General features: G+C 31.9%; 5 protein-coding genes across 11 annotated transcripts; 2 read left to right on the top strand and 3 right to left on the bottom strand.

Annotated features, from left to right (window-relative positions):
* Positions 1–370: 370 nt before the first annotated feature.
* Bm13695 (Uncharacterized protein) lies at positions 371–4,310 on the bottom strand (the record flags this gene model as incomplete). Of its 4 annotated transcripts, XM_001899601.1 has the most annotated exons (13): positions 371–477; positions 660–846; positions 1,271–1,408; positions 1,486–1,691; positions 1,811–1,901; positions 2,067–2,128; positions 2,414–2,634; positions 2,777–2,961; positions 3,064–3,150; positions 3,236–3,407; positions 3,499–3,737; positions 3,916–4,037; positions 4,283–4,310. In XM_001899601.1, 13 exons carry the CDS (start codon positions 4,308–4,310, stop codon positions 371–373), a joined length of 1,845 nt encoding a protein of 614 aa, XP_001899636.1. The 4 variants fall into 4 exon arrangements, with proteins under 4 accessions (XP_001899636.1, XP_042929347.1, XP_042929348.1 ...); XM_043073413.1 differs by lacking the exon at positions 4,283–4,310 and having other exon boundaries at positions 3,916–3,999; XM_043073414.1 differs by lacking the exons at positions 3,499–3,737; positions 3,916–4,037; positions 4,283–4,310 and having other exon boundaries at positions 3,236–3,340.
* Positions 4,311–6,063: 1,753 nt separating this feature from the next.
* Bm10915 (Uncharacterized protein) lies at positions 6,064–8,397 on the top strand (the record flags this gene model as incomplete). Of its 4 annotated transcripts, none has more annotated exons than XM_001899602.1 (7): positions 6,064–6,211; positions 6,726–6,789; positions 6,908–7,046; positions 7,265–7,384; positions 7,493–7,595; positions 7,692–7,792; positions 8,230–8,397. In XM_001899602.1, 7 exons carry the CDS (start codon positions 6,064–6,066, stop codon positions 8,395–8,397), a joined length of 843 nt encoding a protein of 280 aa, XP_001899637.1. The 4 variants fall into 4 exon arrangements, with proteins under 4 accessions (XP_001899637.1, XP_042929345.1, XP_042929344.1 ...); XM_043073411.1 differs by having other exon boundaries at positions 7,256–7,384; XM_043073410.1 differs by having other exon boundaries at positions 6,902–7,046.
* Positions 8,398–9,619: 1,222 nt separating this feature from the next.
* Positions 9,620–10,317, bottom strand: Bm10914 (Uncharacterized protein; the record flags this gene model as incomplete). The annotated part of the gene is made up of 2 exons (XM_043073409.1): positions 9,620–9,712; positions 10,138–10,317. The coding sequence occupies 2 exons, from the start codon at positions 10,315–10,317 to the stop codon at positions 9,620–9,622; spliced, it is 273 nt and encodes a 90-aa protein (XP_042929343.1).
* A 4,312-nt stretch (positions 10,318–14,629) lies between these two features.
* Positions 14,630–20,108, bottom strand: Bma-vab-15 (Uncharacterized protein; the record flags this gene model as incomplete). The annotated part of the gene is made up of 4 exons (XM_043073407.1): positions 14,630–14,785; positions 19,203–19,414; positions 19,611–19,888; positions 20,011–20,108. 4 exons carry the CDS (start codon positions 20,106–20,108, stop codon positions 14,630–14,632), a joined length of 744 nt encoding a protein of 247 aa, XP_042929341.1.
* On the top strand, positions 15,361–15,525 carry Bm10913 (Uncharacterized protein; the record flags this gene model as incomplete). The annotated part of the gene is made up of 1 exon (XM_043073408.1): positions 15,361–15,525. The coding sequence occupies one exon, from the start codon at positions 15,361–15,363 to the stop codon at positions 15,523–15,525; it is 165 nt and encodes a 54-aa protein (XP_042929342.1).
* Positions 20,109–22,101: the final 1,993 nt, after the last annotated feature.

The raw sequence follows: 22,101 nt of genomic DNA, 5'->3' as shown, positions 1-22,101 counted from the left end.
TTTAACATTAAAAACTTACATATGAAATTCTTTGAATTGTTAAAAAACAATCCAGAACTTCGACATGTTAGACAAACGCTAAGTTTTATTTTGCTTGGCCATTTAAAGCACCATTATGCGCGTTACCGCTATCACTTTATTATATATGGTTAGTGAGAACTAAAATTTTCGCTTGCAACAGCTTTACTTAGTCGGTACATCACATCAACTAGCAATGTAATTGTACAGAGTTCAGTACGTGCACTTGTGTATAAATTTATACTCATTTCAGGAATTTAAATGAGTTAATTCAAAAGTCTGCGATAGATGTAATGAAAACAAACGTCTTCTGTTAAGTAGTTGCGCTGCTATTATAGTAATAAATCGGCAATCACACATTGACAGTCCAGATTTTTAAAACTGAATCCTGCCCAACTGTAATAATCCGATTCGAACCAAGCCAATCAATTCCATTGATTGGGCTCATTGTATGCGCTCCTGAAAATGATCCGAAAAAAAAAAAATACTGTTCGAATGCAGTCAGTTCTCACAAAAAACATAGAGATAATCAGTAAAGGAAAATAATTCAGATCTAATTCAAAGTATGGGTCCTGTGAAACCTTTAATTTAGTGTGAAAACATGATTTCTATTCAAGAGGATCATACTGAGCAATAGCTACCTTTGATGATTATTGGATGTTCTCCGCTGTGTTTCAAATCCCAAACAATGACATTCGTATCAATGCCACCAGTTGCAACAAAACGACTGTCTGGTGACCAGGCAGAACAACTCACTCGAGCTGAATGAAAGGTCCAATCTTTCTCTGTGACACATTTGTAATCATTGTCCACAGAATAAGGTATTACCTGCAATAACTTCATGCTACAATACTTTTCTTATTGTAAACATTTTTCATTTCATGTGATTAAAACACAATGATAGGAGCAACTCTTATGTTGCATGCCAGAAAAATATTATGCTTAAATCGCCAAGTTTGCCAAGGTTTAGTGGAAACGGCGAAGAAAGGAAGAAGTTCGATTTCTTTACCCAGAATCATTTCTAAACTGCATCAAGAATTTATCACATGACATAATTTTGATATTCAGTATATAATAAAAAAAAAACCATATTACTGGCTTGTTTGAAGTAACTGAAAGTCTGAAACAGTTGCACAACGCCTCTTTTACTGCATTGAGATCTGTCACTTAATTTAAAAATTTCCCAATTATAACCAATAACACAAACTTAAGATAACTAAAAATAAAAAAAACATGAAAGCAAATAAAATACCTTTCTATTAGCATCTGTTGCAACAAGAAAACTTCCGTTCGGACTCCATGAAAGAGAAGTAATGGATCCAGTTTGAGAGATCGTTTTTATTTCTTTCATTTGATTGCCATTTAACTCGTAAATGTGTACTTTACCATCCTGAAAAGAAATAATGAAAAAAAAAAAAAAAAACATTGAAGAAAATATTCTTACCTAACTATCAATATTATTCTTACCTGACTACCAACAGCTGTAAGTCTAGAATCTGGAGCAACAGCAACACAAGAGGCTTCATATTCGATGTTTTGCAAAACCATTTGTTTGCCATCCGAGAAAATAGTAACTGATTTCTGGCAGGCAACAACTGCGATCTTACCAGAAGAACCTAATGCAACTTGTCGCGGCTGTGATGATAATTTTACCTTATTTGACTGAACGTTATCTAAAAATAATAATGGCTGAAACATTTCACTGTATACTTCTATAAAAAAGGACGGTGTAGTCAAATGAATCAAGTTCAAGTAAAATCGAAATTCTAGTTTCATTGAAAAAAAGACCCACCTAATGAACCAGGAAAAGAAGTAAATGCAATCGAGTCATCCCAACCAATCGATACCAAATTACCGTTTGGTGAAAGACACATATCTGACACCTATAATACATGTAGCAAACAACTATACCAAATACTTTCTGTACAAAGAATGAAAGCAAATTACATGCAACACTGGAATTTCGAAAAATTCTCACCAGTATCTAGATTACTGTACAACTTTATATTATAAAAATAGTAAATTGATAAAATGCTAAATACTCTTACCTGTGAACTGTGTACAGCAGGTAACAACCTTTCTGAATCTCCTGAGTTAAGGCACCACCGTGCTGTAACAGAGCTTTTACTTTTGTACATGAGACACGAATATGTCTTTTAGAGGAAACAACACGCACTTGAATATTTAAGTACTTCTTAGGAATAAAAAAATGTTTAAGTTCATAAAAGAAATACTGACTATCATTATCTTGCCGACGATAAAGAGAACTGAATTTGCATTAAAAACACTGAGACTAATATGAAAGTGAATAGCTTCATATGCATTAATTTTAAAAAACTGATATGTGGTTACAGAGGGTTCGAAAGCGGAACTTTTTTAGTATAAGGAAACTTACTGATATTTCCTTCAAAATCCGCTGTGAAAGCCAATGCTTTTTCCGAGCATACCGTAAGAGCTGTTATCGGTTTGTTATGCCCCTTCAGAACTTTTGATACAGAACCACTCTCTAAATCCAGAATATTTATGAAACCCGAGAGACTCACTCCAGCAAGAAAAACTTTCGTCCAAATGATGGAAAGCTGTTGATCATCGACATTTTTTCCTATCACAAAAGTCCTGAAGACAAAGAAACCGACAAGTCATATGAATTCCGCAGATTCAAAAAAATTGCACAGGCGTCGCGAAGAAGTACTTACAACATAGAGAGAAAAAAAAGAGTGATATGTATGCAAAAAAAAGTGCTCAAATAATGACTGACTTCTCCAATTTTTTCGAAGAGACATCCCAAATTTTGATGGTTTTATCACCGGATGCAGTTGCAATGCGCTGTCCATCAGGCGACCAACATAATGCAAAAACGCTTCCAGCATGTGCAACACCTTTACATTGATCATCCATAAGTTCGCCTTCTTTTTGACCAGTTGTTCCTTCGTACAGTATTACCTAGAACTCATGACAAATACAAAATTACAACTCAGCAGATAAAATAATCAAAGAAGTTCTTCAGCATCAACATAAAACAGCAAAACTCGTAACAAACCACACCTTTCCATCTGCCCCTGAACTAGCGAACAGTGTACTATCAGCGTTGTACCGAACACAATAAACGAAACGAGTATGTTCATGAAACAACTGCAACAAAAATAAGAATATAAAAACAACTTAGAAAATTTAAATTCTTACACAGTCATCTTATATTCTAAGATTACAGACTTACGGTCAGAAATTTAAATGGAGGTCCTTCGAACAGTGCAACGGTATTGTCCTCTGAACCGCTCACAAGTCTATAGGGTCTAGCTGGACGAAAATCGATACTTGACATTGTGCGGCTTTGACCCGAAAGATTCCCATTGGAGGTTCCTGTATCAAAAAGGAAAACATGGCCAAACCTGAAACTTTTAACCTTATTGCTAGAGAATATTTTTTAAAAAGACTGAATTCTGACACTAGCATGTCACCAGTTCAGAAAACTAAGCAAACCTTTCGCGTCCTTCACCAACTACTGCTATCCTTTTGCTATCGTCGGACCATGCAATGTCACGAATAGGACCTGACAATATTGGGTATTCAGCTTTTAGAATATGTGAAGGCTGTGTTGCATCCCAGATACGTATTTTACCGGACTGGTCACCAGATGCGATATAAAAACCGGATGGAGAATACTTTGCCACGGTTGTAGGATTCGCATGTTCGGTATAAATTTCACACTCTTTTGGATTCTATAATATAGAACTAGTGACTAAGGCAGTTCCCAAGAAAGCAATATTTTGTGCAATAAAAACACTATGCTAGAAGCTAATAATCTGAGTTAAGCATTATTTCTAGCAAGTATTTAACAAACTCTTCAACAGCTTATCAATGAAATTCACGAAAAGGATAAAATCTTCATTAAATCACTTGGATACTACGAATATAAACAGAATTGCCGTTGCAGTAAATCAATTTCTGGCCATCTGGACTAGCATGTAACCCTAACGGCATCCCTCGAACAGTACGCGGCAAAGAGGCAAACGTTGCATCTGAAAATTGCATAAATGAAGATTTGAGGGTAAGTTAAAAAGATTCAATCTTGGATACTTAGAATACAAGTATACACCCATAAAGTTCCGGAATTTCAAAATCTTCTTTGAATATATGGCTTCTCTTTGAAGTTATTCAACAGGTGCCCGTGTTTAGACCACTTAAAAAAGACATTCCTTTCTCAGAAGGATAGAATCAAAGGTTAAAGTATTAACAAGAACGTTAACAAGTAATTATCAATAACCTTGAACATATTCTTCCGTCGACGTCATCAAATGTGCTTACAAAATAAAATGTTAGGCAACACGATTTGGATCTTTTCTGCAACAGCACTTCTTAATTTTAACCCTTGAGGAAAGCCTTGCAAAAAAAAAAAAAAGCAAAACAAGAAGTAAGCATTAGAGATTTAAATATTTTGTAAATAGGAGCTCGAGAAGTTGTAAAAGAGGGAGACATATGTAGTTGAGGGAGAGATATATGAATTATCAATGAATACTGAGGAAGAAAGAGAGGAAAAAGGGAGAAAAGATTAAATATCGAAAAAGTGATACATCATTCGACCAGGTTCATCGTTCTAGTAAGGCGTATTGAGTCATTTGATAGGCTGTCCCCCTAACTGCCTCATATTCTGTTATGCAGACCCTTACTAGTAGTAGCCCTGTGAAAGGCCATTCATTCATTGTGATGTCAAATTCATTCCTACCAAGAGTGATTCATCCATCAGACACTATATCCTACAACACAATCAATTACTGTTATTTGCTAGTAAACGCAACTCTGAAATACATTTACATGCTTCCATCAACACTCTCATCCCATTCTAGCTGCCCTTTTCAACTGTAAAATCAGCACTGCATACAGTATCGATCGTGCCATCGGTGAACCACGGGATAGCAACGTTTCAATAGGATGAATTCAAAGACGGATAAAAGTACACTTCTGGAAGTCTCAAGCTGACAGAAAAGGCACTGCCCAAGAATGATTAGAGTCATTGCTGTTGTACCAAAACAATAGGATCAAAGGATTTATGAAATATCCGATGGATTAATTTGAACAAGGTAAATGTCCAATTTGCAAAAAATAACAAAGGAAAAGGAAAGAAAGTAATAGAAAGCATAGCTTTTTGGCTGATTGCTAAACAATTACTGAGAACTATCAACAGCTGCTGAGAAAAGGAAAGTGGTTGAGAGAGGATGAGCTCGAGATAAGATCGATGTGGAAGCTTGAGATCAGGGTCGATCGACTTTCCTTCAAATATATCACAAATGCGTCTGTTGAAAGAGATATGCCACACTTACGAAAGAATTAACGTTTGGGTGGTGAAGGGATTGTACTGAATTCCACTTAGTTTAAGCGATTCTAACAAAAACATAGATTATATACTAATGACTAATATTAACACTATAATCTAAAAATACCTGACAAACACACATATAGACTTATTTCATGCCTCTTGACGGTGATTTCAAGTATTATAAACACAAAATACAAAAATTACATTTTTTATCATCGAACAATCCCATCAATCCCATTTGAGATTTTACTAGAAGGAACAAATATGCCAAATTTTTGAATAGCTATAATGAAATATGAAATTGAATTTTAAATTGTTCTAATAAAACAATATCGGGAATTATTTTTGGCTTAAATTGCAAAAAGAATGTGTCATCATAGGTCATTTGCTATGGAGATTCAGGATCAATTAACTCTGGCTAATTATATATGCATCAGTGTCTCTTTAAACATTCACGCAACCATAACTTGCTACAATATATCACGATGGAAAAAGCTGATATGCAAATTTCCCAAACACAAACCTTCAATCCAATTCATTAATAAATTGCAGGCAGGATGGTAGCTTTTCACAATGACTCAGTCAATCCGCATGCGTAAATGATTATTTTTAGCAGCGTGGAGGAAGCGGTCGTACGGGAGCGGTCTTTTCCGCCCAGGTAAATGATGAAGGGTGAGGATGACGTATTTCATTAGCGATAAAGGGTGTTGAAGTATTCCAGGTTAGATGCAATGCGTATCGGAGCGAGTGAGTTATGTCGAGAAGAGCATGAATGTATGCTTAAATTCCTGCTCGTTGGTGACTCAGATGTTGGCAAAGATGAAATAGCGGACTTTTTGGGGCCATCAGTCTCATACACTCCAGATGCTCTTTTCATACGTAATTCTTAATGTGTTATTTTGAAAGTTGTAGTAAGTTAGGTGACTCGTTCATTTATTGAAACTCATTTGCAAAGTCTAACTTCATACTGTCGATAATATCTTTTATTGTTTTATTCTCTAAGGCTTCCAAGTCCTTCAATATTTTTAGAAACCGCCATAAACGTGGCAATGTTTTCTCGTCTTATTTGCATTTATTTATGCAAATATAAATCGAAAAGAAAATTTTTTAAAATTATACATTCCTTACAGAAGTTGTTTTGTCTCTAGAGTATCTCTAAGGAATACTTTTTGCTATTATCAAATTAAGGTATTATTTATTTCGAATCTTTTAATTTAAAACTTTTAATACAGTATTTACCAAAACTATTTCATTTCATTAGTTTAAAGAATTATTTTGAGAAATATATGACTTCCTAAAAACAATCAATTTTTGTCACAGTTTGCCGCACTTTTTAATACGTGCTGGTTGCTAGTTTCTATGGAAATAAGTTTAATAGAAATGTTGTTTTTAGCGTTTGCAGTTCCTAAGACAACAGTAATACTGTTGGAGGGGAAATTCGTGCGATTGGAATTATGGTTGGTTTTTTTTCTTTTGTTTTTTATTTGTTTTGACTTTTATAGGGAGAGTGATGAAATGACATGGTTTTATTCGTTGAAAATAAACAAGGATAACTAGCAGTTTTCGCAGTTTCAGGGATGCATCGGGGCAAGGACGTTTCTCTACCATTATAAAATCATATTCACGGGGAGTTCAAGGCATTTTATTGGTTTATGACATTACGAATAGGTGGTCTTTTGACGGTATACGTCGATGGCTTGCTGAAATTGATGAGGTTTTATACTGTTTAACTTCTTTTGATAAGTAAAACTAGGGGAAATTTCTCAGTCACCTGATTTTGTTCAAATCGGTCAGTTCTAGTGTCAAGAGAAGTATGGAAGTGTTTAAAGTTTGCTAAAATCTGGCTTTTATTGCAATTTAGTCAGCAAAATCTCTTTCGAAAGAAGTAGTATTTCATCGTGCATGTTTTTGTGTATGATACAGTGTTTCCAGCATGCACCTGGTGTCCCAAAGATTTTAATTGGCAATAGGCTTCACTTAGAGTTCAATCGAGCTGTTCCGCGCCGTGAAGCGGAATGTTTTGCCCGAAAAAGGAATATGCAATATTTCGAGGTCACCTTTTTTTTCTCTTTTATTTTATAAAATTTAATAAAGGAGTGTCCGACACAGCGCAGCTTATCGTGATTTTAAAAAAATGAAAAATGAAAGTTATTATTGCAGATCTCAACATTAGCGTATTTTAATGTACATGAAAGTATCACGGAGTTAGCACGTTTGGTCATTTCGAGAAACGGGATGCATCGGTTGTGGAAGTGTGCTCAAGGTTTACTATTGATATTTGAATACCAGAATATTTGTATTTTTTCTACAGTTTAATCGATTATTTCATATTCCACGTACTAATAGGCATCATTTTCAGTTGCCTCTTTGCAAGATCTCTGTTGTCGAGCTATCATAAAGAATATTTCAAATGTACATGCTATCGATCGATTACTCCTTCCCTTATTTCTCCAGTTAAAAGTAACTGTTGGGTATTTACAGTTTATTCATGAGATGACTTTGCATTTTTTTAAAAGTGCTCAAGTAAAAGTTGTATGTACTAACATTTTTGAGGATTGAGACTTTAATAATGGTTATGTTAGTGTATGGTCGGTGAGACAATTTGTATTCGTGAAAAATATCAGAACAGTGAAACTCATACCTTTGATTTTAGTGTCTTATAGGCTTGACATTATAATCCTGAACAGCATTTTAGTAGAAGTGGTCTTCTTTTTTTCTTTTTGAATACCGTCTATTGTCACGTTCAACTATTCCTAATTGAAAGCAGTAAAGGAACATTTTTTAAATCATACCTTACTAAAGTAGAACACATTGAAATTTTTTTTTGAAATCAGTGATCCTTATGTAATGAACATTTGCAGTAATATCGTCATCATTTAAATGCCATATTATTTCAGGTAAGGTCGTTCGCCTCCGGTGCAGATTTATGCATGCGCAGTGTTATCAGACGTCATTATGCAACTCCATATTTCAGTTCAGCAAGTAAATACATCACACGTTTTGTGCGAGCACGAGATACGAGCACAAAAGATCATTTGCGAAACGCAAACTGCGACTTGATGTGAAGTTCTCTAAGCTCTCTGGATAACTAGTTTGTTCTTTGTTGCAGATTTACTGGTGGGAGTTTAAAGAGTTCGACCGATTATTGAAAGTAACTTTGTGAGAACTTGGAAGATGTTTCTGTAAGATTGCTGCTTAATTTTATAAACTTGTACGTGTTACAGTCAACTTTTTTCCTTTTTTTTATTGCTCAGTTTTACTAGAAAGCAAGGTAATAATTCGAAGTTGTTTCAGATATACTGGAGCAGTCATACAATATTTAACTATCGGCCGTTGTGCTTAATCTTTTTTCACTTCAGTTTTTTTGTTAATGAAAGTTAATCATATGTTACAGGTTCAATTTCTACTAGGTTTTTTTTTTTTTTTTTTTCAGTTGCCACTGATATAAGATCACTGTTACTTTAATAATATACTGCATTTTATTGCCATTGGTTTTTTTATGAGATTTGGAACTCTTGATCGTTTTATGTGTTAATGTAACTCATGTACCTTGTTTCATCTCGGTGCTTTTTCGATAATAGCTAGTTTGCAAAGTATTTCTATAAAGTTAGCTCACTGTTATGTTATTGATGTATTCATGAATTTTTTGTTCATATATGGCATTTATTTTTTCTATTCCGTGGAGTCGTCATCTGAGTGATATTACTCAGATATTGGAATAATGCTAAAAAGCAACACTTCAAATAAAATGTTTTCATTTAACATGGTTTTAGTTTGGTATACTTAACTAATGTCCTGCTTATCGATCTGATCCTGTACATCTTAACCAAGGTCCTTCTAAAGGAAATACTTGAGCTGTCTTTGGAAAACAGATCCTGAAACGGGAAGAAGTAATATGAAAGGAAGAAATTAATCCAAGTCATGTTGACAGGTGTGAAAGTACTTTTTAAGCCATTTCAGTGTACACAAGAAATCAATAACTAACTGACATTAATAGAGTAAAGCGTGGTAGTATTTTAGTGGTAACGGGCACTTTATTTTACTCTAAAGAATTAAGAAAGAAAAGTCTAAAGAATTTTAGAGAAACTCTAAAGAATTTTATCCTAATTTAATCTTTCGTTTTTTTTTCCTGGGAAGGAAATCCTTGACTACTTCTTTACACGTAAGTAGTTCATATCAGCAAAATTTAGAGTTACGGGTAAAGATTTAGGAAATATTGCTATGGTAAGCTATACAGTACTGAATGGATCATGGAACTGACATTGTTTTAGCAGAAAACCAATAACCTTAGATCTTTACGCTTGTTCCAGTTTCATTTTGTTTTGTAATACGTCTATCCGGTGCATGTGTCAAAATTACTGGCTGATGCGTAGTTCGCGCCTGTAAAGTTCCTATTTTTACAGGTGGTAGTTGAAAGCCACGAAAGACGCTAAAGTATGACATCTTTCAAAAGCTCTATTTGCTCAGTAATAATTATCTGATGACATCTGTGGACTATCTCATTTTCATGACAGATTTTGAGAGTAAATGTGAAATCCAATACATATTTCAAATATGCCGTTAATCTTTCAAAATCATAGCAACTTTGAATTGTTCTTGTCAATAAAAATGAAACTTTAAGAAAAAAGAACAAATATGAAAAAGCAATTGCTAATTATGAGATATAAATATATATATATATATATATATATATACCAAATCAACATAAGTTTCCATTTTATTTGAAAGACATATACTCTTGGACATTGGATAATTGCTATAACGATAACAAAATGGTGGTGATAACATATTTAAAAAATGCATACCTGAAGAGGCATTTCCTCTAGAACTGTAGATGTTACAAGGCTATTAGTAATATGTTCAGGTATGAGCAATCCAACGTATTCATGATGATGCGGTATTTCACGTGGATGAGCAACTTCTCGTGCTGAAGAAGCCAATGCACTTGATGAACATATTACTAATAGACATTGACATTGAGACATCAAATAGCACATACGTTCTGCTTACAAATAACTCATATTCTATTAAAGAGCACAGCAACTGGATGTAGCGCTTTAGCAGCTAACTTTAATTTTAGTTGTGAATTATTGATAAACTAAATTAGACTTTCATTTCTTATCAAGCATCCCACATCTCATTATTTTTAGCATTCCTTCAATCTGTTTGTTTTTATGTCACTCAGTATTTTATATTGAAAATTTGGACACTCATCGCTAAGATTGCTATCCTCTTTTCTTTTTCCCTTTTTCTTTTTTCATTAAATTTCATCAACAAACACAATTGCAATATTATATTAAGGGAAAAGAGTTCTATAGATTATTTCGTAGATGCAAGTAAATTATATTTGATATCGCAAACTTCACATCAATGATTAATATTTTCCATCATTTAACAATCCTATGCATTGAGACAATAATAGTGATAGTAATAGTAATGATAATAATATTTGCAAAATAACTATCAGTTAGCAATTTTCTTTTTCTGAGTAATATTACATCAATAGCTTATTCATGTGAAAAATCATGCTGTTTCGTCTCTAGCACAAATTATAGACATCAGAAATGAATATTATCACAGTAAATAATGAAGGCAAAAAGACAAAAAAGGAAAAAAAAATTGACTGTGAAGATAATTAATAAAAAACCATAAAATGTTGGAAATCTTGTAATATTTTAAATTTTGATACTTCTCAACGCTGTAAAAAAGAAAAAATGAGATGGAGTTTCATGGATTTCAAAAATAAGATTTGCTGCAACCTTTGACACTAAGAAGTTTTTCCCAGTATTTTTTGGTTATTCGCATGATAACAAGCGCAATTTAACGATACATTTAATTAGAATAAATTAGCTATAAACGATTGTTTCTAATTTGCTTTGCAAACATAATTAAACAAGCTGAAACTAAACAGACTGCTAGTTTTTTTCTTTTTTAAATGAGAATATTCAATAATACATAAAAAAATTAACTTATTTTAAAACAAATTATATTAACAGTGTAAAAAATAAGTTATTTTATTATTTAAAATAAATAAAAAAGTGAGCTATTTTTTTAACTTCTATTTGAAGTAAGTTAAAATAAGTTGTCAATTTTAAGAGACAAAAGATGAAAATGAATAATCTGTAAAGGGTTGAAAAGTGAGAGAAAGAGAGAGGAAAAGGGAAGTAAGGAAGACGAGATAGTGTAGAATTGCATTTTACTTAATATATATGTTTCATGCAGATTGTTCAAATAATTGGGTAATAAACATAACGCCAAAAAATTTTAGAAAGATCAATGTTAATAATAGAAAATGTCTGATAATGCCATGTAGTATGGGGTCATTTCGTGGAGATAACATTTAGGAATTAGTTAATTATCGATAATCATTTAACTACATTAATACCCAAACCTTTCGACCCTTCCTTGCATTTCCATCCTCATTACTACCCGTAAGGGTAATATTTTTTCTCATAAGGTAATGATGCCGACAAAAATGTGCGTAAAAAACTGATGCAAAATGTATTTGATTTATATCAAATTCTAATTTTTCTCGTCATTTGACTGAATAGCCGTGAACATTATTTGTTTGTTTTTTTTTTTCTCTCTCTCTCTCTCTTTTCCGCTTTTTTTTTTCTAATAACACTAAAAAATGAGTTAATTAGTTTAATGGAAAAATCCGTCAGCCCCTTTACATTACGATGATAATAACGAAATTCATTTAAAAAAAGAAATTTTCATTAAAATTTGTGATATTATTTATGACCTGTATCATTCTTAACCTCTTCCCCTTTTCCTTTTTTCTTCTTTCTATCCTCTCTCTCTCTCTCCATTCACCATCTCTTCTTATTGTCTTCCTGCCTCGTTTTATTTTCCCGCCAGCCCGTCCGCCGGTAGTTTTGCTTGTCTATATGAAAAATTTTCATTCTACTATTTTATGTTTCTATTTTGTGCTAATAAAGTAGGAAAATGGAAAACGTGTGTGATAGATTTGTATAGCAGTTACTTTCCTTCTTTTTCACGTAACTTCTGTAATATCTTAAATGTGCTCAAAATTACACATCGAATTCACTTCACATACGTGAAAAGATGTGTTAATATTTTATCGGAATTCTATTTGTCAGAGCTAATTTATCTATCATTGCTCCAAAGGGCGTATTGAAAGCTATCGCCTGATAAACTTTCCGGAGGAAAGCAACCCCAAACATTTCATCGGTCGATTACAAACATTCCCTTCATCTCCTTCTTTTCGCCATTCTCTAAACCTACCGGAAGACTGTTGTCGTAATTAATGATTTCATTTAAACAATTACAACATGATGCTGTCTTTCCCAACAGTTAATACTCACGTTGTGAGCAAGAAAGAAGAGAAAGGTTGAAGGCGCCGAATTGTCGCCATCTCAGTGGACAGCTGTGACCGATTATGTTTCACACTTTTCTCTCTATTAAAGTACTTGAAAATTAACCGCTTACTCTTACCTAGGCCTTTCTTAATTCCAAAAATCAAAGTTATTCCCAAATTGAATCTTCTCACACTTGAAGGTCCCGTGAGAATATAGTTGGAGGATCAGGATTTGCCGCATTTTTTCTTTGGTTTTGTTAATATAATAATAATAATAATACTAACAATTATGAGCATTTTGTATTTCCAGTAGGGAAAAATGCGAGAGAAAAGTTTTGCTAGTTTTCAAAAATCAAAAAATCCGTCTTTAATTTTGCATAGACATTTCCTTTTTTTTCCATGAAAAACCAATCGATATGATTTCAATCAAAATTTGCTAATGTTTTAAAGTAAAACATTACTATCCATCAATCATTATTTGAAATCCATGGAAAGCGAAGTTCAATAATCATAGATATAATCAATAGATAGATTAAAGTAAGTGGTTAAACGGTCAGCTAACATTACGACCATTCTTCGAAAGCTAATAATACTTGCCTATCTATAATCATAATGCAGCAATGTTACTTTTAAGAGACATTATTCATTTTATACGTTTCCATTGTCATATAAGTTGTAGTAAAATGATAAATGATTAAGATATGAATTGCTGAAAAAAAAAAAAATGATGATAATATTTGATTTGTTTCACTGAACAAAAAGATACTTTTCACATTTTATCAAATTTGCTACTTTTCTATATCACCATATCTAATTATGGAATCAACAAAATAAACTGATTCAAAAAAATGAGATATCATTCAGGAATTTACCGTGTTTACAATATAAACAATTTTTACATATATATGCAAACTTTTAGAACGAAAATAAGTAATAAAGTGTCACAGTTACAATATATGAAAGGGTTGCAGAAAGGATGTTTGAAAAGTTTTTAACTTAGCTAATTTCTTCTGGACAAAAATTTTCTGCTATAAAATCAATATATGTTAATAACTTATTTGTCGTATTCCTTTTCTCATCCATCTAAACATGGCACAAATGATTTCAAATGATTGAATATTTGTATCAGACTGTTAAACTTCATCGTACTAATTTCATAGAAACAATCGATTTGTAACAATAAACCTAAAGTGTTCCCACTTCTTATCATTAAACACATATCATTATTCATCGAAATGTTAGGTAAAACTTTGTAACTTAATCGATATCATGTATCATCAAACAGTAATATATAATTCATAAGAATCAATATATAATAAACATTTTCGAATTTTGTCAACTATATACTTTTCGTTGCAAAAAAATCAAATTACATTACTTTGAAATTTGTAATACACAGTGGGGAGAAAGTATAGAAAAGGAAGTAATGATGATTGTTTATCAAGAAATAACAAAATCCTAAATCTGCAAAAGATTTCGTGAAAATCGTACAAGATGATTGAAATGGGAACTCCCTGATCCTAAGAAAATATCCCGATGTTGTATTGCAGTTCCATTTTCTGCTTCTACAACAGCTATTGCATACCAGTAACCAATAAGAGATCAATTATACAACGTTATTCGATATTATACAAAAATACGATGCTTTAGAGTAGGATAATAGAAAAAGATAAGCAATAATAATGAATTAGCAAGGAGTGTTATGATTTCAAAGTTGTTGAAAATTTGTAATTAGTGCAATAGAAAGGTCATTGTCATCATATTTAACCATTTTCAGCACTTCCACACTTTTCTTTCATCCTACTTCACTATCAATCGTTATTATTCCTTTGCTTATATCAATTTGATTCTTAAACATTTTCTTATTGGAACATTTCTTTTAGCTTTAAGACTTTTACAGTAACTATGTAACAAAAACCAATTGGTAATATAGAACAATAACTATAACAAATAAAAGATATGAATTCAATCAAATTTCACCAGTGAGGATTGTAAGCGAACGGAATATAAGTTTTTGAAGTACCACTTACGGCTGCATTTGCAACAGCTGCAGCTGCAAATGCGCTTGCCTGAGCAAATTTTACTTTTTCAACTTCTGCTTCCTGAAGTCGCTTTGATTTCGCTCGGCGATTCTGAAGGAAATAAAATTTTGTAACATTTTCATACTGCTTTTAAGACACAATCTCAAAATTTCAAAACATTTTTCAAAGTAACAAATACAGCAAATTTATTTGTCTACATTCATTTAACTTTAAATGATCAAGAAACATCTTTTAATTATTTAAACAAAAGCTGCAGTAAAATATCAAAATTTAATATTTTAAATTATTTAAATCTTAAGTTAATTTATTAGCAGGTGTCACACAGTAATTTATTTTTAGCAAATATGAAAAATTTGAAAATATCATGATAATGATCAATTCAGTTTTTTCACTCATTTTCTTTCTTCCATTAAATTATATTTCAAACTTTTTCGCTGTTAACCAGATAATGTCAAAAATGATGTTAGTGATACACGATTTGTCAAAAATGTGAAATCATCAATAGCTAGCACAGTTAAGCATTTCTTGATACTTTCGATATTTTCAATGAATTTCAATAATTAATTAATTTCAGTTTGAATTTTGATAATTTTGGGAAAATATCGCTATGTTAAAATTTCGCTTTGTTTCATGCGCATTTCTTAATGGAAATTTGATAAATTAAAATGTATGTTTCTAATTTGCCAAAAAGTATCGGCAATGCAAATATGTGCGTTTGTGATTTAGCAGCTGTGGAAAGTATGGGTGGTATATGGGGGCCAATTCTTCTGCGTGTCACCCAGCGGGATGTCTCACACGATTTGCGGGCAAAGGTCGTCCTCGCACGATAGAACTTTCAAAGAAAGGGCAAACAATTAGAAGTTTATATGCAAAATGCATATTTTCTACTTCAGTTCTTTTTTGATTGTTTTAAAATTCCTAATAACTTTCAAACTCATCAAATTTCATACAAAATTTCATATCTATAGTCCAAAATAATACTGCACTTCTTTTTTACAATTTAATATAATTACGATATACACAACAAATACATTGTTAGGTAAATGGTCTTAGAAATCTAACAATTAGCATAAAGGATTAATTTCAAGTAACAGTGGAAAAGAATGAATGAGTGTTTACGTGAAAAGACAAATGTACTATTTGCATAAGTTAATTGATAAGAGCAGGACAGGTGTCACTTGTCGAATTTGTTAATACAATTACATAATCATATTGTCTCTATTTATTGGATATTTCAAAATTTGGATCTGAAATATGTTTTGTTATAGAAATTATAAAAAGAAATTCTGTCATAGAAATGAGTAAAATTAGAGGAATGATATGAATAAACAAAAGTGATGAGACATGTGAGCATAATAAAAAAGCATTAATTGAGAAAGCCATCCATCATAAATCAGTGCCACCATTGGATTAGTTTCAATAAACGGTTCTTCCATCAACTATCATTTGTTTTCATTTTTTCCGTTTTCCCGAATCACATACATACATATTTACATATACATCTATATAAATATATATATAAACATTTGTTTCCGCAATACATACAAGAACACTTCTTTACCGAAATTCTTCAACTATTTTTTCTGCTAACCTTTAACCTTTACTTCTACACAAATAAACTTCATTCACCACTCACTGTTTTCAGGAAGAAACAAGAAGAGAGAGGATAAAAATCTTTAATTATAAAAGTTGGAAGCAAATTAGAAATAAATGTTTCTTTGTATTAACTGAAGTTATTGCTGTTTAGCATTTGAAAAATGAAAAGTCTCCTATAAAATTAGGCTAAAATATTTCATCTGAATATTGAATGGCCATGATCAAGAAATATCATAGTTGACTATAAGCAATGAATATTATAGATGGCCAAGCGAAACAATTCGCATTTTATCCAATCGTTTGCTACGGAAGCAACATGCCCAACAATCTAGGAACAAGATCTATCTAAGCTGTAATAATAATACAACAGGTTCTTTTCAGATATACAATTGCACATGAGTAATGGTCATTTACTTGATTCTAGCAGAATGTTCCTACATTAACAAGACAGAAAAAATCATTCAGATAAATTCCTTATTACACATAATTACGTAATGCTTTTCTTTTCATTAAGTCACAGTATTGCTTATACTTCTTAGCTTGCTACTTGCTTTTTGTTTTGTTGTCCATAAAATTTTACATATATTTTTTGCTCATTTTAGAAATAGCAAAGTACCGTATCATCAAAACATGGTGAATTTGTATGTCTGTGCATGTGTGCATGTTTCTGCGCCTGTGTCAGCAGTACATACTCACCGACGTCTGCTGATCTTTGTTTATGCGCATTTCGTCTGTCATTGTCTGCGTACAGACGTATATCTTTGGACAACGAACTCTGCTCTTGTCTATGCTATTTAGTTAGCGTCATATATACGTGTATGTGTATGTATGTATGTGTGTACGTATGTGTATGTGTGTATGTGTACATGTGGGTCTATGAAGTATTCGTCACAAGTGTCATACTGTACTTATTTCCATAGTGAAAAGCATGGATTAATTACGATTTTCTTAATAAAATGCATATTTCATAAATTTCTAAGCTAAAATTTACAGAATATTGGAAAATAGCGTTGAAGTTAAAGGGAAATAAAGAACCGCAAGGATGGGAATGGAGATGAAATGCTAAAACTATCGTTAACTTCAACATCATCTGAATACTATTGAGAAAGAATGATTTATTATTTTTATCATCCAAGATTTTGTTGCTAGCTGTAACGAATAGCAATAAGTTTAATCATGAAGAAATCAATTAGCAATCATTCTAATCATAAATGATGTACTTGCTAGTATTGAAGTAACTAAAGTAAATATTGAAAAATAGAAATGAAATGACTTTACAGTGCTTCTTCTTTCCTTTTGAAAATGCCAGCGTTTTTCAAGAGGATAGTGCTAATCAAATACAAAATGCTAATGTGAGATATGTGATGGAGCACCGCCCATTAAAATGTTTGCTCATATCAGTTTCAGTTGAATCAATTATTGTAAGCATTTTCATAATGAAGCTAGAATGGTTGGGAAGCATAGGATAGATATCACTTGTTTTTATGGCTCGGAATTGTTTATTCCGTTGCAGAAACAGTTTATAATGAGCTACGATTTAGGTAGAATTAATATTTAATGAGGAATTAACATAATGAGATGTATTACCTCGTGTTTCTCGAATCCTCCTGAAATCACCCGACAAAAGATCAAAAATACCGCAACTGATTGCTTAATAGCGGATAATAGCCATTTACTCAAAAAATTTGTTTCTTTTCTCGTCACCATTTAATGGATACAAAACATCATATATTCAAACTCCTTCCTTCATGACCTCCTAATCCTTCTATCTTCCGGTTGCTTTCTTGTCCTCTTATCTCAATCTCCACAGCCTCAACCCCCTAGGGGTACTATCTTCAGCTAACGACCACTACCCATTCATCATTATTTAAACATACTTTTCAGCAAATAATTTAGGATGATTCATCATCATCCATAATTATTAACGAATTATCATCAATTCAAGTTTCTAGAAATTCCTTTTATCAGCTATCTACTCTCAATTTCAATTTCACAAGTTGAAGCAATTATTATCTAGGAGAATTGGTGCGAAGTGAGTATTGATATCTTGACAAAGTGTTTTTGACTATACATTATTAAATATTCACTAGCCGACACCATCACTGATATAATCACTGAATTGATTGATATCTAAGAGAAAATACATAGAGTGAGATGCATAACGTGCTATGATTTATTATTGCTGATAACGAAATTATGGGTTACTTAGGGTAAATTGAATGATCTTGCAAAAATGAAGAGATATAGATCGTTTTTGTTGATGGATATTTCGAATGCATATTATCTGTAGTGAAAAAAAGACGGAATTTTACGAGTCTATTACTCTATGGCAAGGTGTTAAAGGTCAGTAAACATTCAGATCAATAGGTTAGCAATAACTTCATACAGTAGTAAACCTTTCTATGACAAAGAAATGTTACTAAATTTAAGTTTTAAAATAACAATAACGTTTTTACTGATGTGATAGAATAGTATATTGTTTTTTATACAGATATAGCAACATATCGAGTTGCAATAGATAATCACTTAGTTATCATTTTATAAATCTTCATTTCCAATAAAATTTCAAAGCAACTAATTTACTTCACTTTTTAACGATATTTTTTTTTTCACTTCTATAAACTTCCCTTCCTGTGAACAAATCATTAAATTCAAATCTACGAATATTCTTCTACAAATACTTCTTGCAATTGTAGTATAATTGTGAAGCTCCGAACTTTAAAAATAACTACGAGTTAGGAATAATATTATCACTATACGAGCAAAAATGATAGCATTAAAATATCAACGAAATAGAATTAGTAAAGAGATGATAAAAACAAATGATAAAAAATCGAGTACCACTGCAAAAATGTTTATATTGGATGAATGTATCAAATGAGAATATGAAATGATGGTTGGAACTGTTTACCTGAAACCATATTTTGACTTGTGTTTCGGTAAGTTGTAAGGATGCGCTGAATTCCGCACGTTCAGCGATCGACAGGTATTGCTTTTGTTGAAATTTTCGTTCCAGTGACAGCAACTGTTGAGTACTGAATGGTGTCCTCGGTTTACGGTTATTCTTATGCTTCCGCAATAAGCATTTCGTTATACCCATAGCTGCTAAACTTTTATGTTCAGCTGAAACAACTGACCAAATAAATAAATAAATAAACCTTATTTTTATTTAGTTATAATTTTCATGGCATTTAATTTTAAAAATTTACATTTAATTTAAAAAGAATCAGAAAATTAGTTGACGCAGTGCTAAAAATAATAATAATAATAATAATAATAATAATAATAATAATAATAACAATTAAAACTTGTTACTTACGAGGAGAGGAGGATTGTTCCGATGAAGTTGCTTGCCAAGGGTAATGTGCAAGAAACGAATCATTTGTTGATCCGGGACAACTATCTGCGGAAGTACCACTAGGTATAGAATGAATATAACTAGGTAGCAAAAACATTCCAGCTGGATCGGTTGTTAATGAATACCCGGAATTTGATGTCTCAGACTGTGAAACTCGTGAAATAGATGGAATCGTGACCACAGAAGTTGTAACAAGCGGATTCACCGGCGATGGTTTAGGAATTTTTGCGGAAGAATCACTAAATTTAGCTATTTCATTATAGGTAATTAGCAGTTAAGAAAAGTTAATGTGCAATTAAATGTATAAACAAAAGCTGTGTAACGCGAAAATTTACTAATTTTGAAAAAAAGAAAAATACACCTGTGAGAAAATGAACTACACGATAATATATTTTCAACACTGAAGGACGCTTTTTTGGATGTTTTAGTGCTTGATTTCGACAGCCCAATGGTACACATTGGCTACTGGTGTTAAGTTCCTGAAAAGGAATAAAGGTAACAAAATTATAAGTGAACTGTTAGTGATGAATATAATACATATGAATATAATTTGAAAAGTTGACGATCAATGTTGGTACTGCTAAAAATACATGTATGATGATACTTTGCAACTTTATAACTGTAGATCATATTATTTATACATACTATTATGAGTATGTATAAATAAAACAAGTGGATAATAAATTAATTTAGATTCAAAAAAAAAAAAAAGACCAATTACTTGTGTGTCAAAAGTTACGCTATTGAATGGAATGCATGGAAAACAATAACATAAAGGCGGTCGCAATTTTCGGTTACAAATGGTACCATTTTAGAATTTACACAAAATTTCAGAGCAGCAAATGATCAAAACCGGTAAGAGACAATAAAAAAAAATTGCATCGAGGCCCATCCTATCCGAATAAATCCAAATATAGAAATACCATCGGATTCATGCCAACCGCAGTTACCTGCAGTGAAATGGTAAACGAACTGCAGTAGCAATAGCAAACTTGTTCCTCCCTCTACCGTTTACTTATCGGGCATCAAAAACGGTGAGTGGTACCTCCCACACCCGATTAATTTGCTTTACTTTCAGCAATTTTGTAGTATTGCTCCCGCTGTTAACGGCACCATCATCCAATGCAACAGGGTAGGAATGATGATGGTGATGATGATAATGATAATGGTGTGGATTGGTAATGACTACAATTATAATCATGTTACTTTATGGAAGTGTTTATGATGAATGTGATAATGTTTTACAAATGTTAATTGCAACAATGATTATGAAAATATTAGTAGTAAATTATTAGAAGTTACAATAGTGATGTTAGTTTAATATTACTGATAACTGACCAGTACTGATTACAATTTATGATTGTGATGATTCTTAAAAATGTAACAAAATTTCATATGCCAATAAAAAGCGTCAATGCATGAGATGAAGTATCATGAAACTAGGGAGTTGATTGAGAAATGAATGAAGACGAGTACCGCTGTCTATACAACACCAACCCATCCATCCTCCAACTATTATCATCCAATGAGATTCTGCTCCTCCTCTGGGAAACAGATCTAATAAGTGAAATTGATGGGTCATTATAATTGCCACTTGCTCCTAAATGCTTTCCTCTTCATTTTTAACAACTTTCAAATAGCTCACTGAAATGCTTAATTACTTCTTTCTAATGCTCACTCCATACACGGATCTCAGTTATGAATATATATATATATATATATATAGCACAGTTAAAATTCCATCATTATTTTCTCATTTCTCATCCTTTTATAAATATTTCAGTTTAGTCTTCTTAAATTACCACAACATTTTTAGCTATATAATGGCAATACGAATTAAAGCAATACTAGAAAACAATTTTATCAAAATTTTTATCATTATCATCCAAGCTACTATATAGAAACCTACTTTTGCATTCGCTGATAAGTTAACATCAGTTATGATTAGTATTAATTTTCCAAGATAGCATCATTATATTGCTATCTTTTTTTTTTTTTTTTTTTTTTGGAGGGGGAAAGGGGAAAGAGATAAATTTAACAGTGATAAAACAATAGATAGTTTATTCATTATTTCCGGTCATAAACTATTACATTAAATTCTTCCTCTCGTTCATATTATTATTGTCTATATTCTTCCATAAATTTTCATCTTTATCTGAGCTATTTAATTTTTTTTTTTTTTTTTTTGTTTCAATCTTCTTATTATCTTAAAAAATATACAAAAATATTGAAAGGATAAACAAAAATGGAAAAAAAAAACATCGATAAAATTGAAGCATATTATACTTTGCATAATGCTACCGTATCCAACTATTGCCAGTAGCTATGAAAAGTGAAAAGCTTAGGGTGGTTGCGCATGTTGATTTAACATGTTGGCACAAACAAGCAAAGATGCAGACAATTGCATTATGTGCTTTTATTACAAGAAATGAATTAATTAAGCAGCTGGTGC

The sequence above is a fragment of the Brugia malayi genome, assembly GCF_000002995.4.
Source record: "Brugia malayi strain FR3 genome assembly, contig: Bm_v4_ChrX_scaffold_001, whole genome shotgun sequence".
NCBI lineage: Eukaryota > Metazoa > Nematoda > Chromadorea > Rhabditida > Onchocercidae > Brugia > Brugia malayi.
The sequence above is the reverse complement of the archived record's forward strand: the minus strand, read 5'-3'. Positions and strand labels throughout refer to the sequence as shown.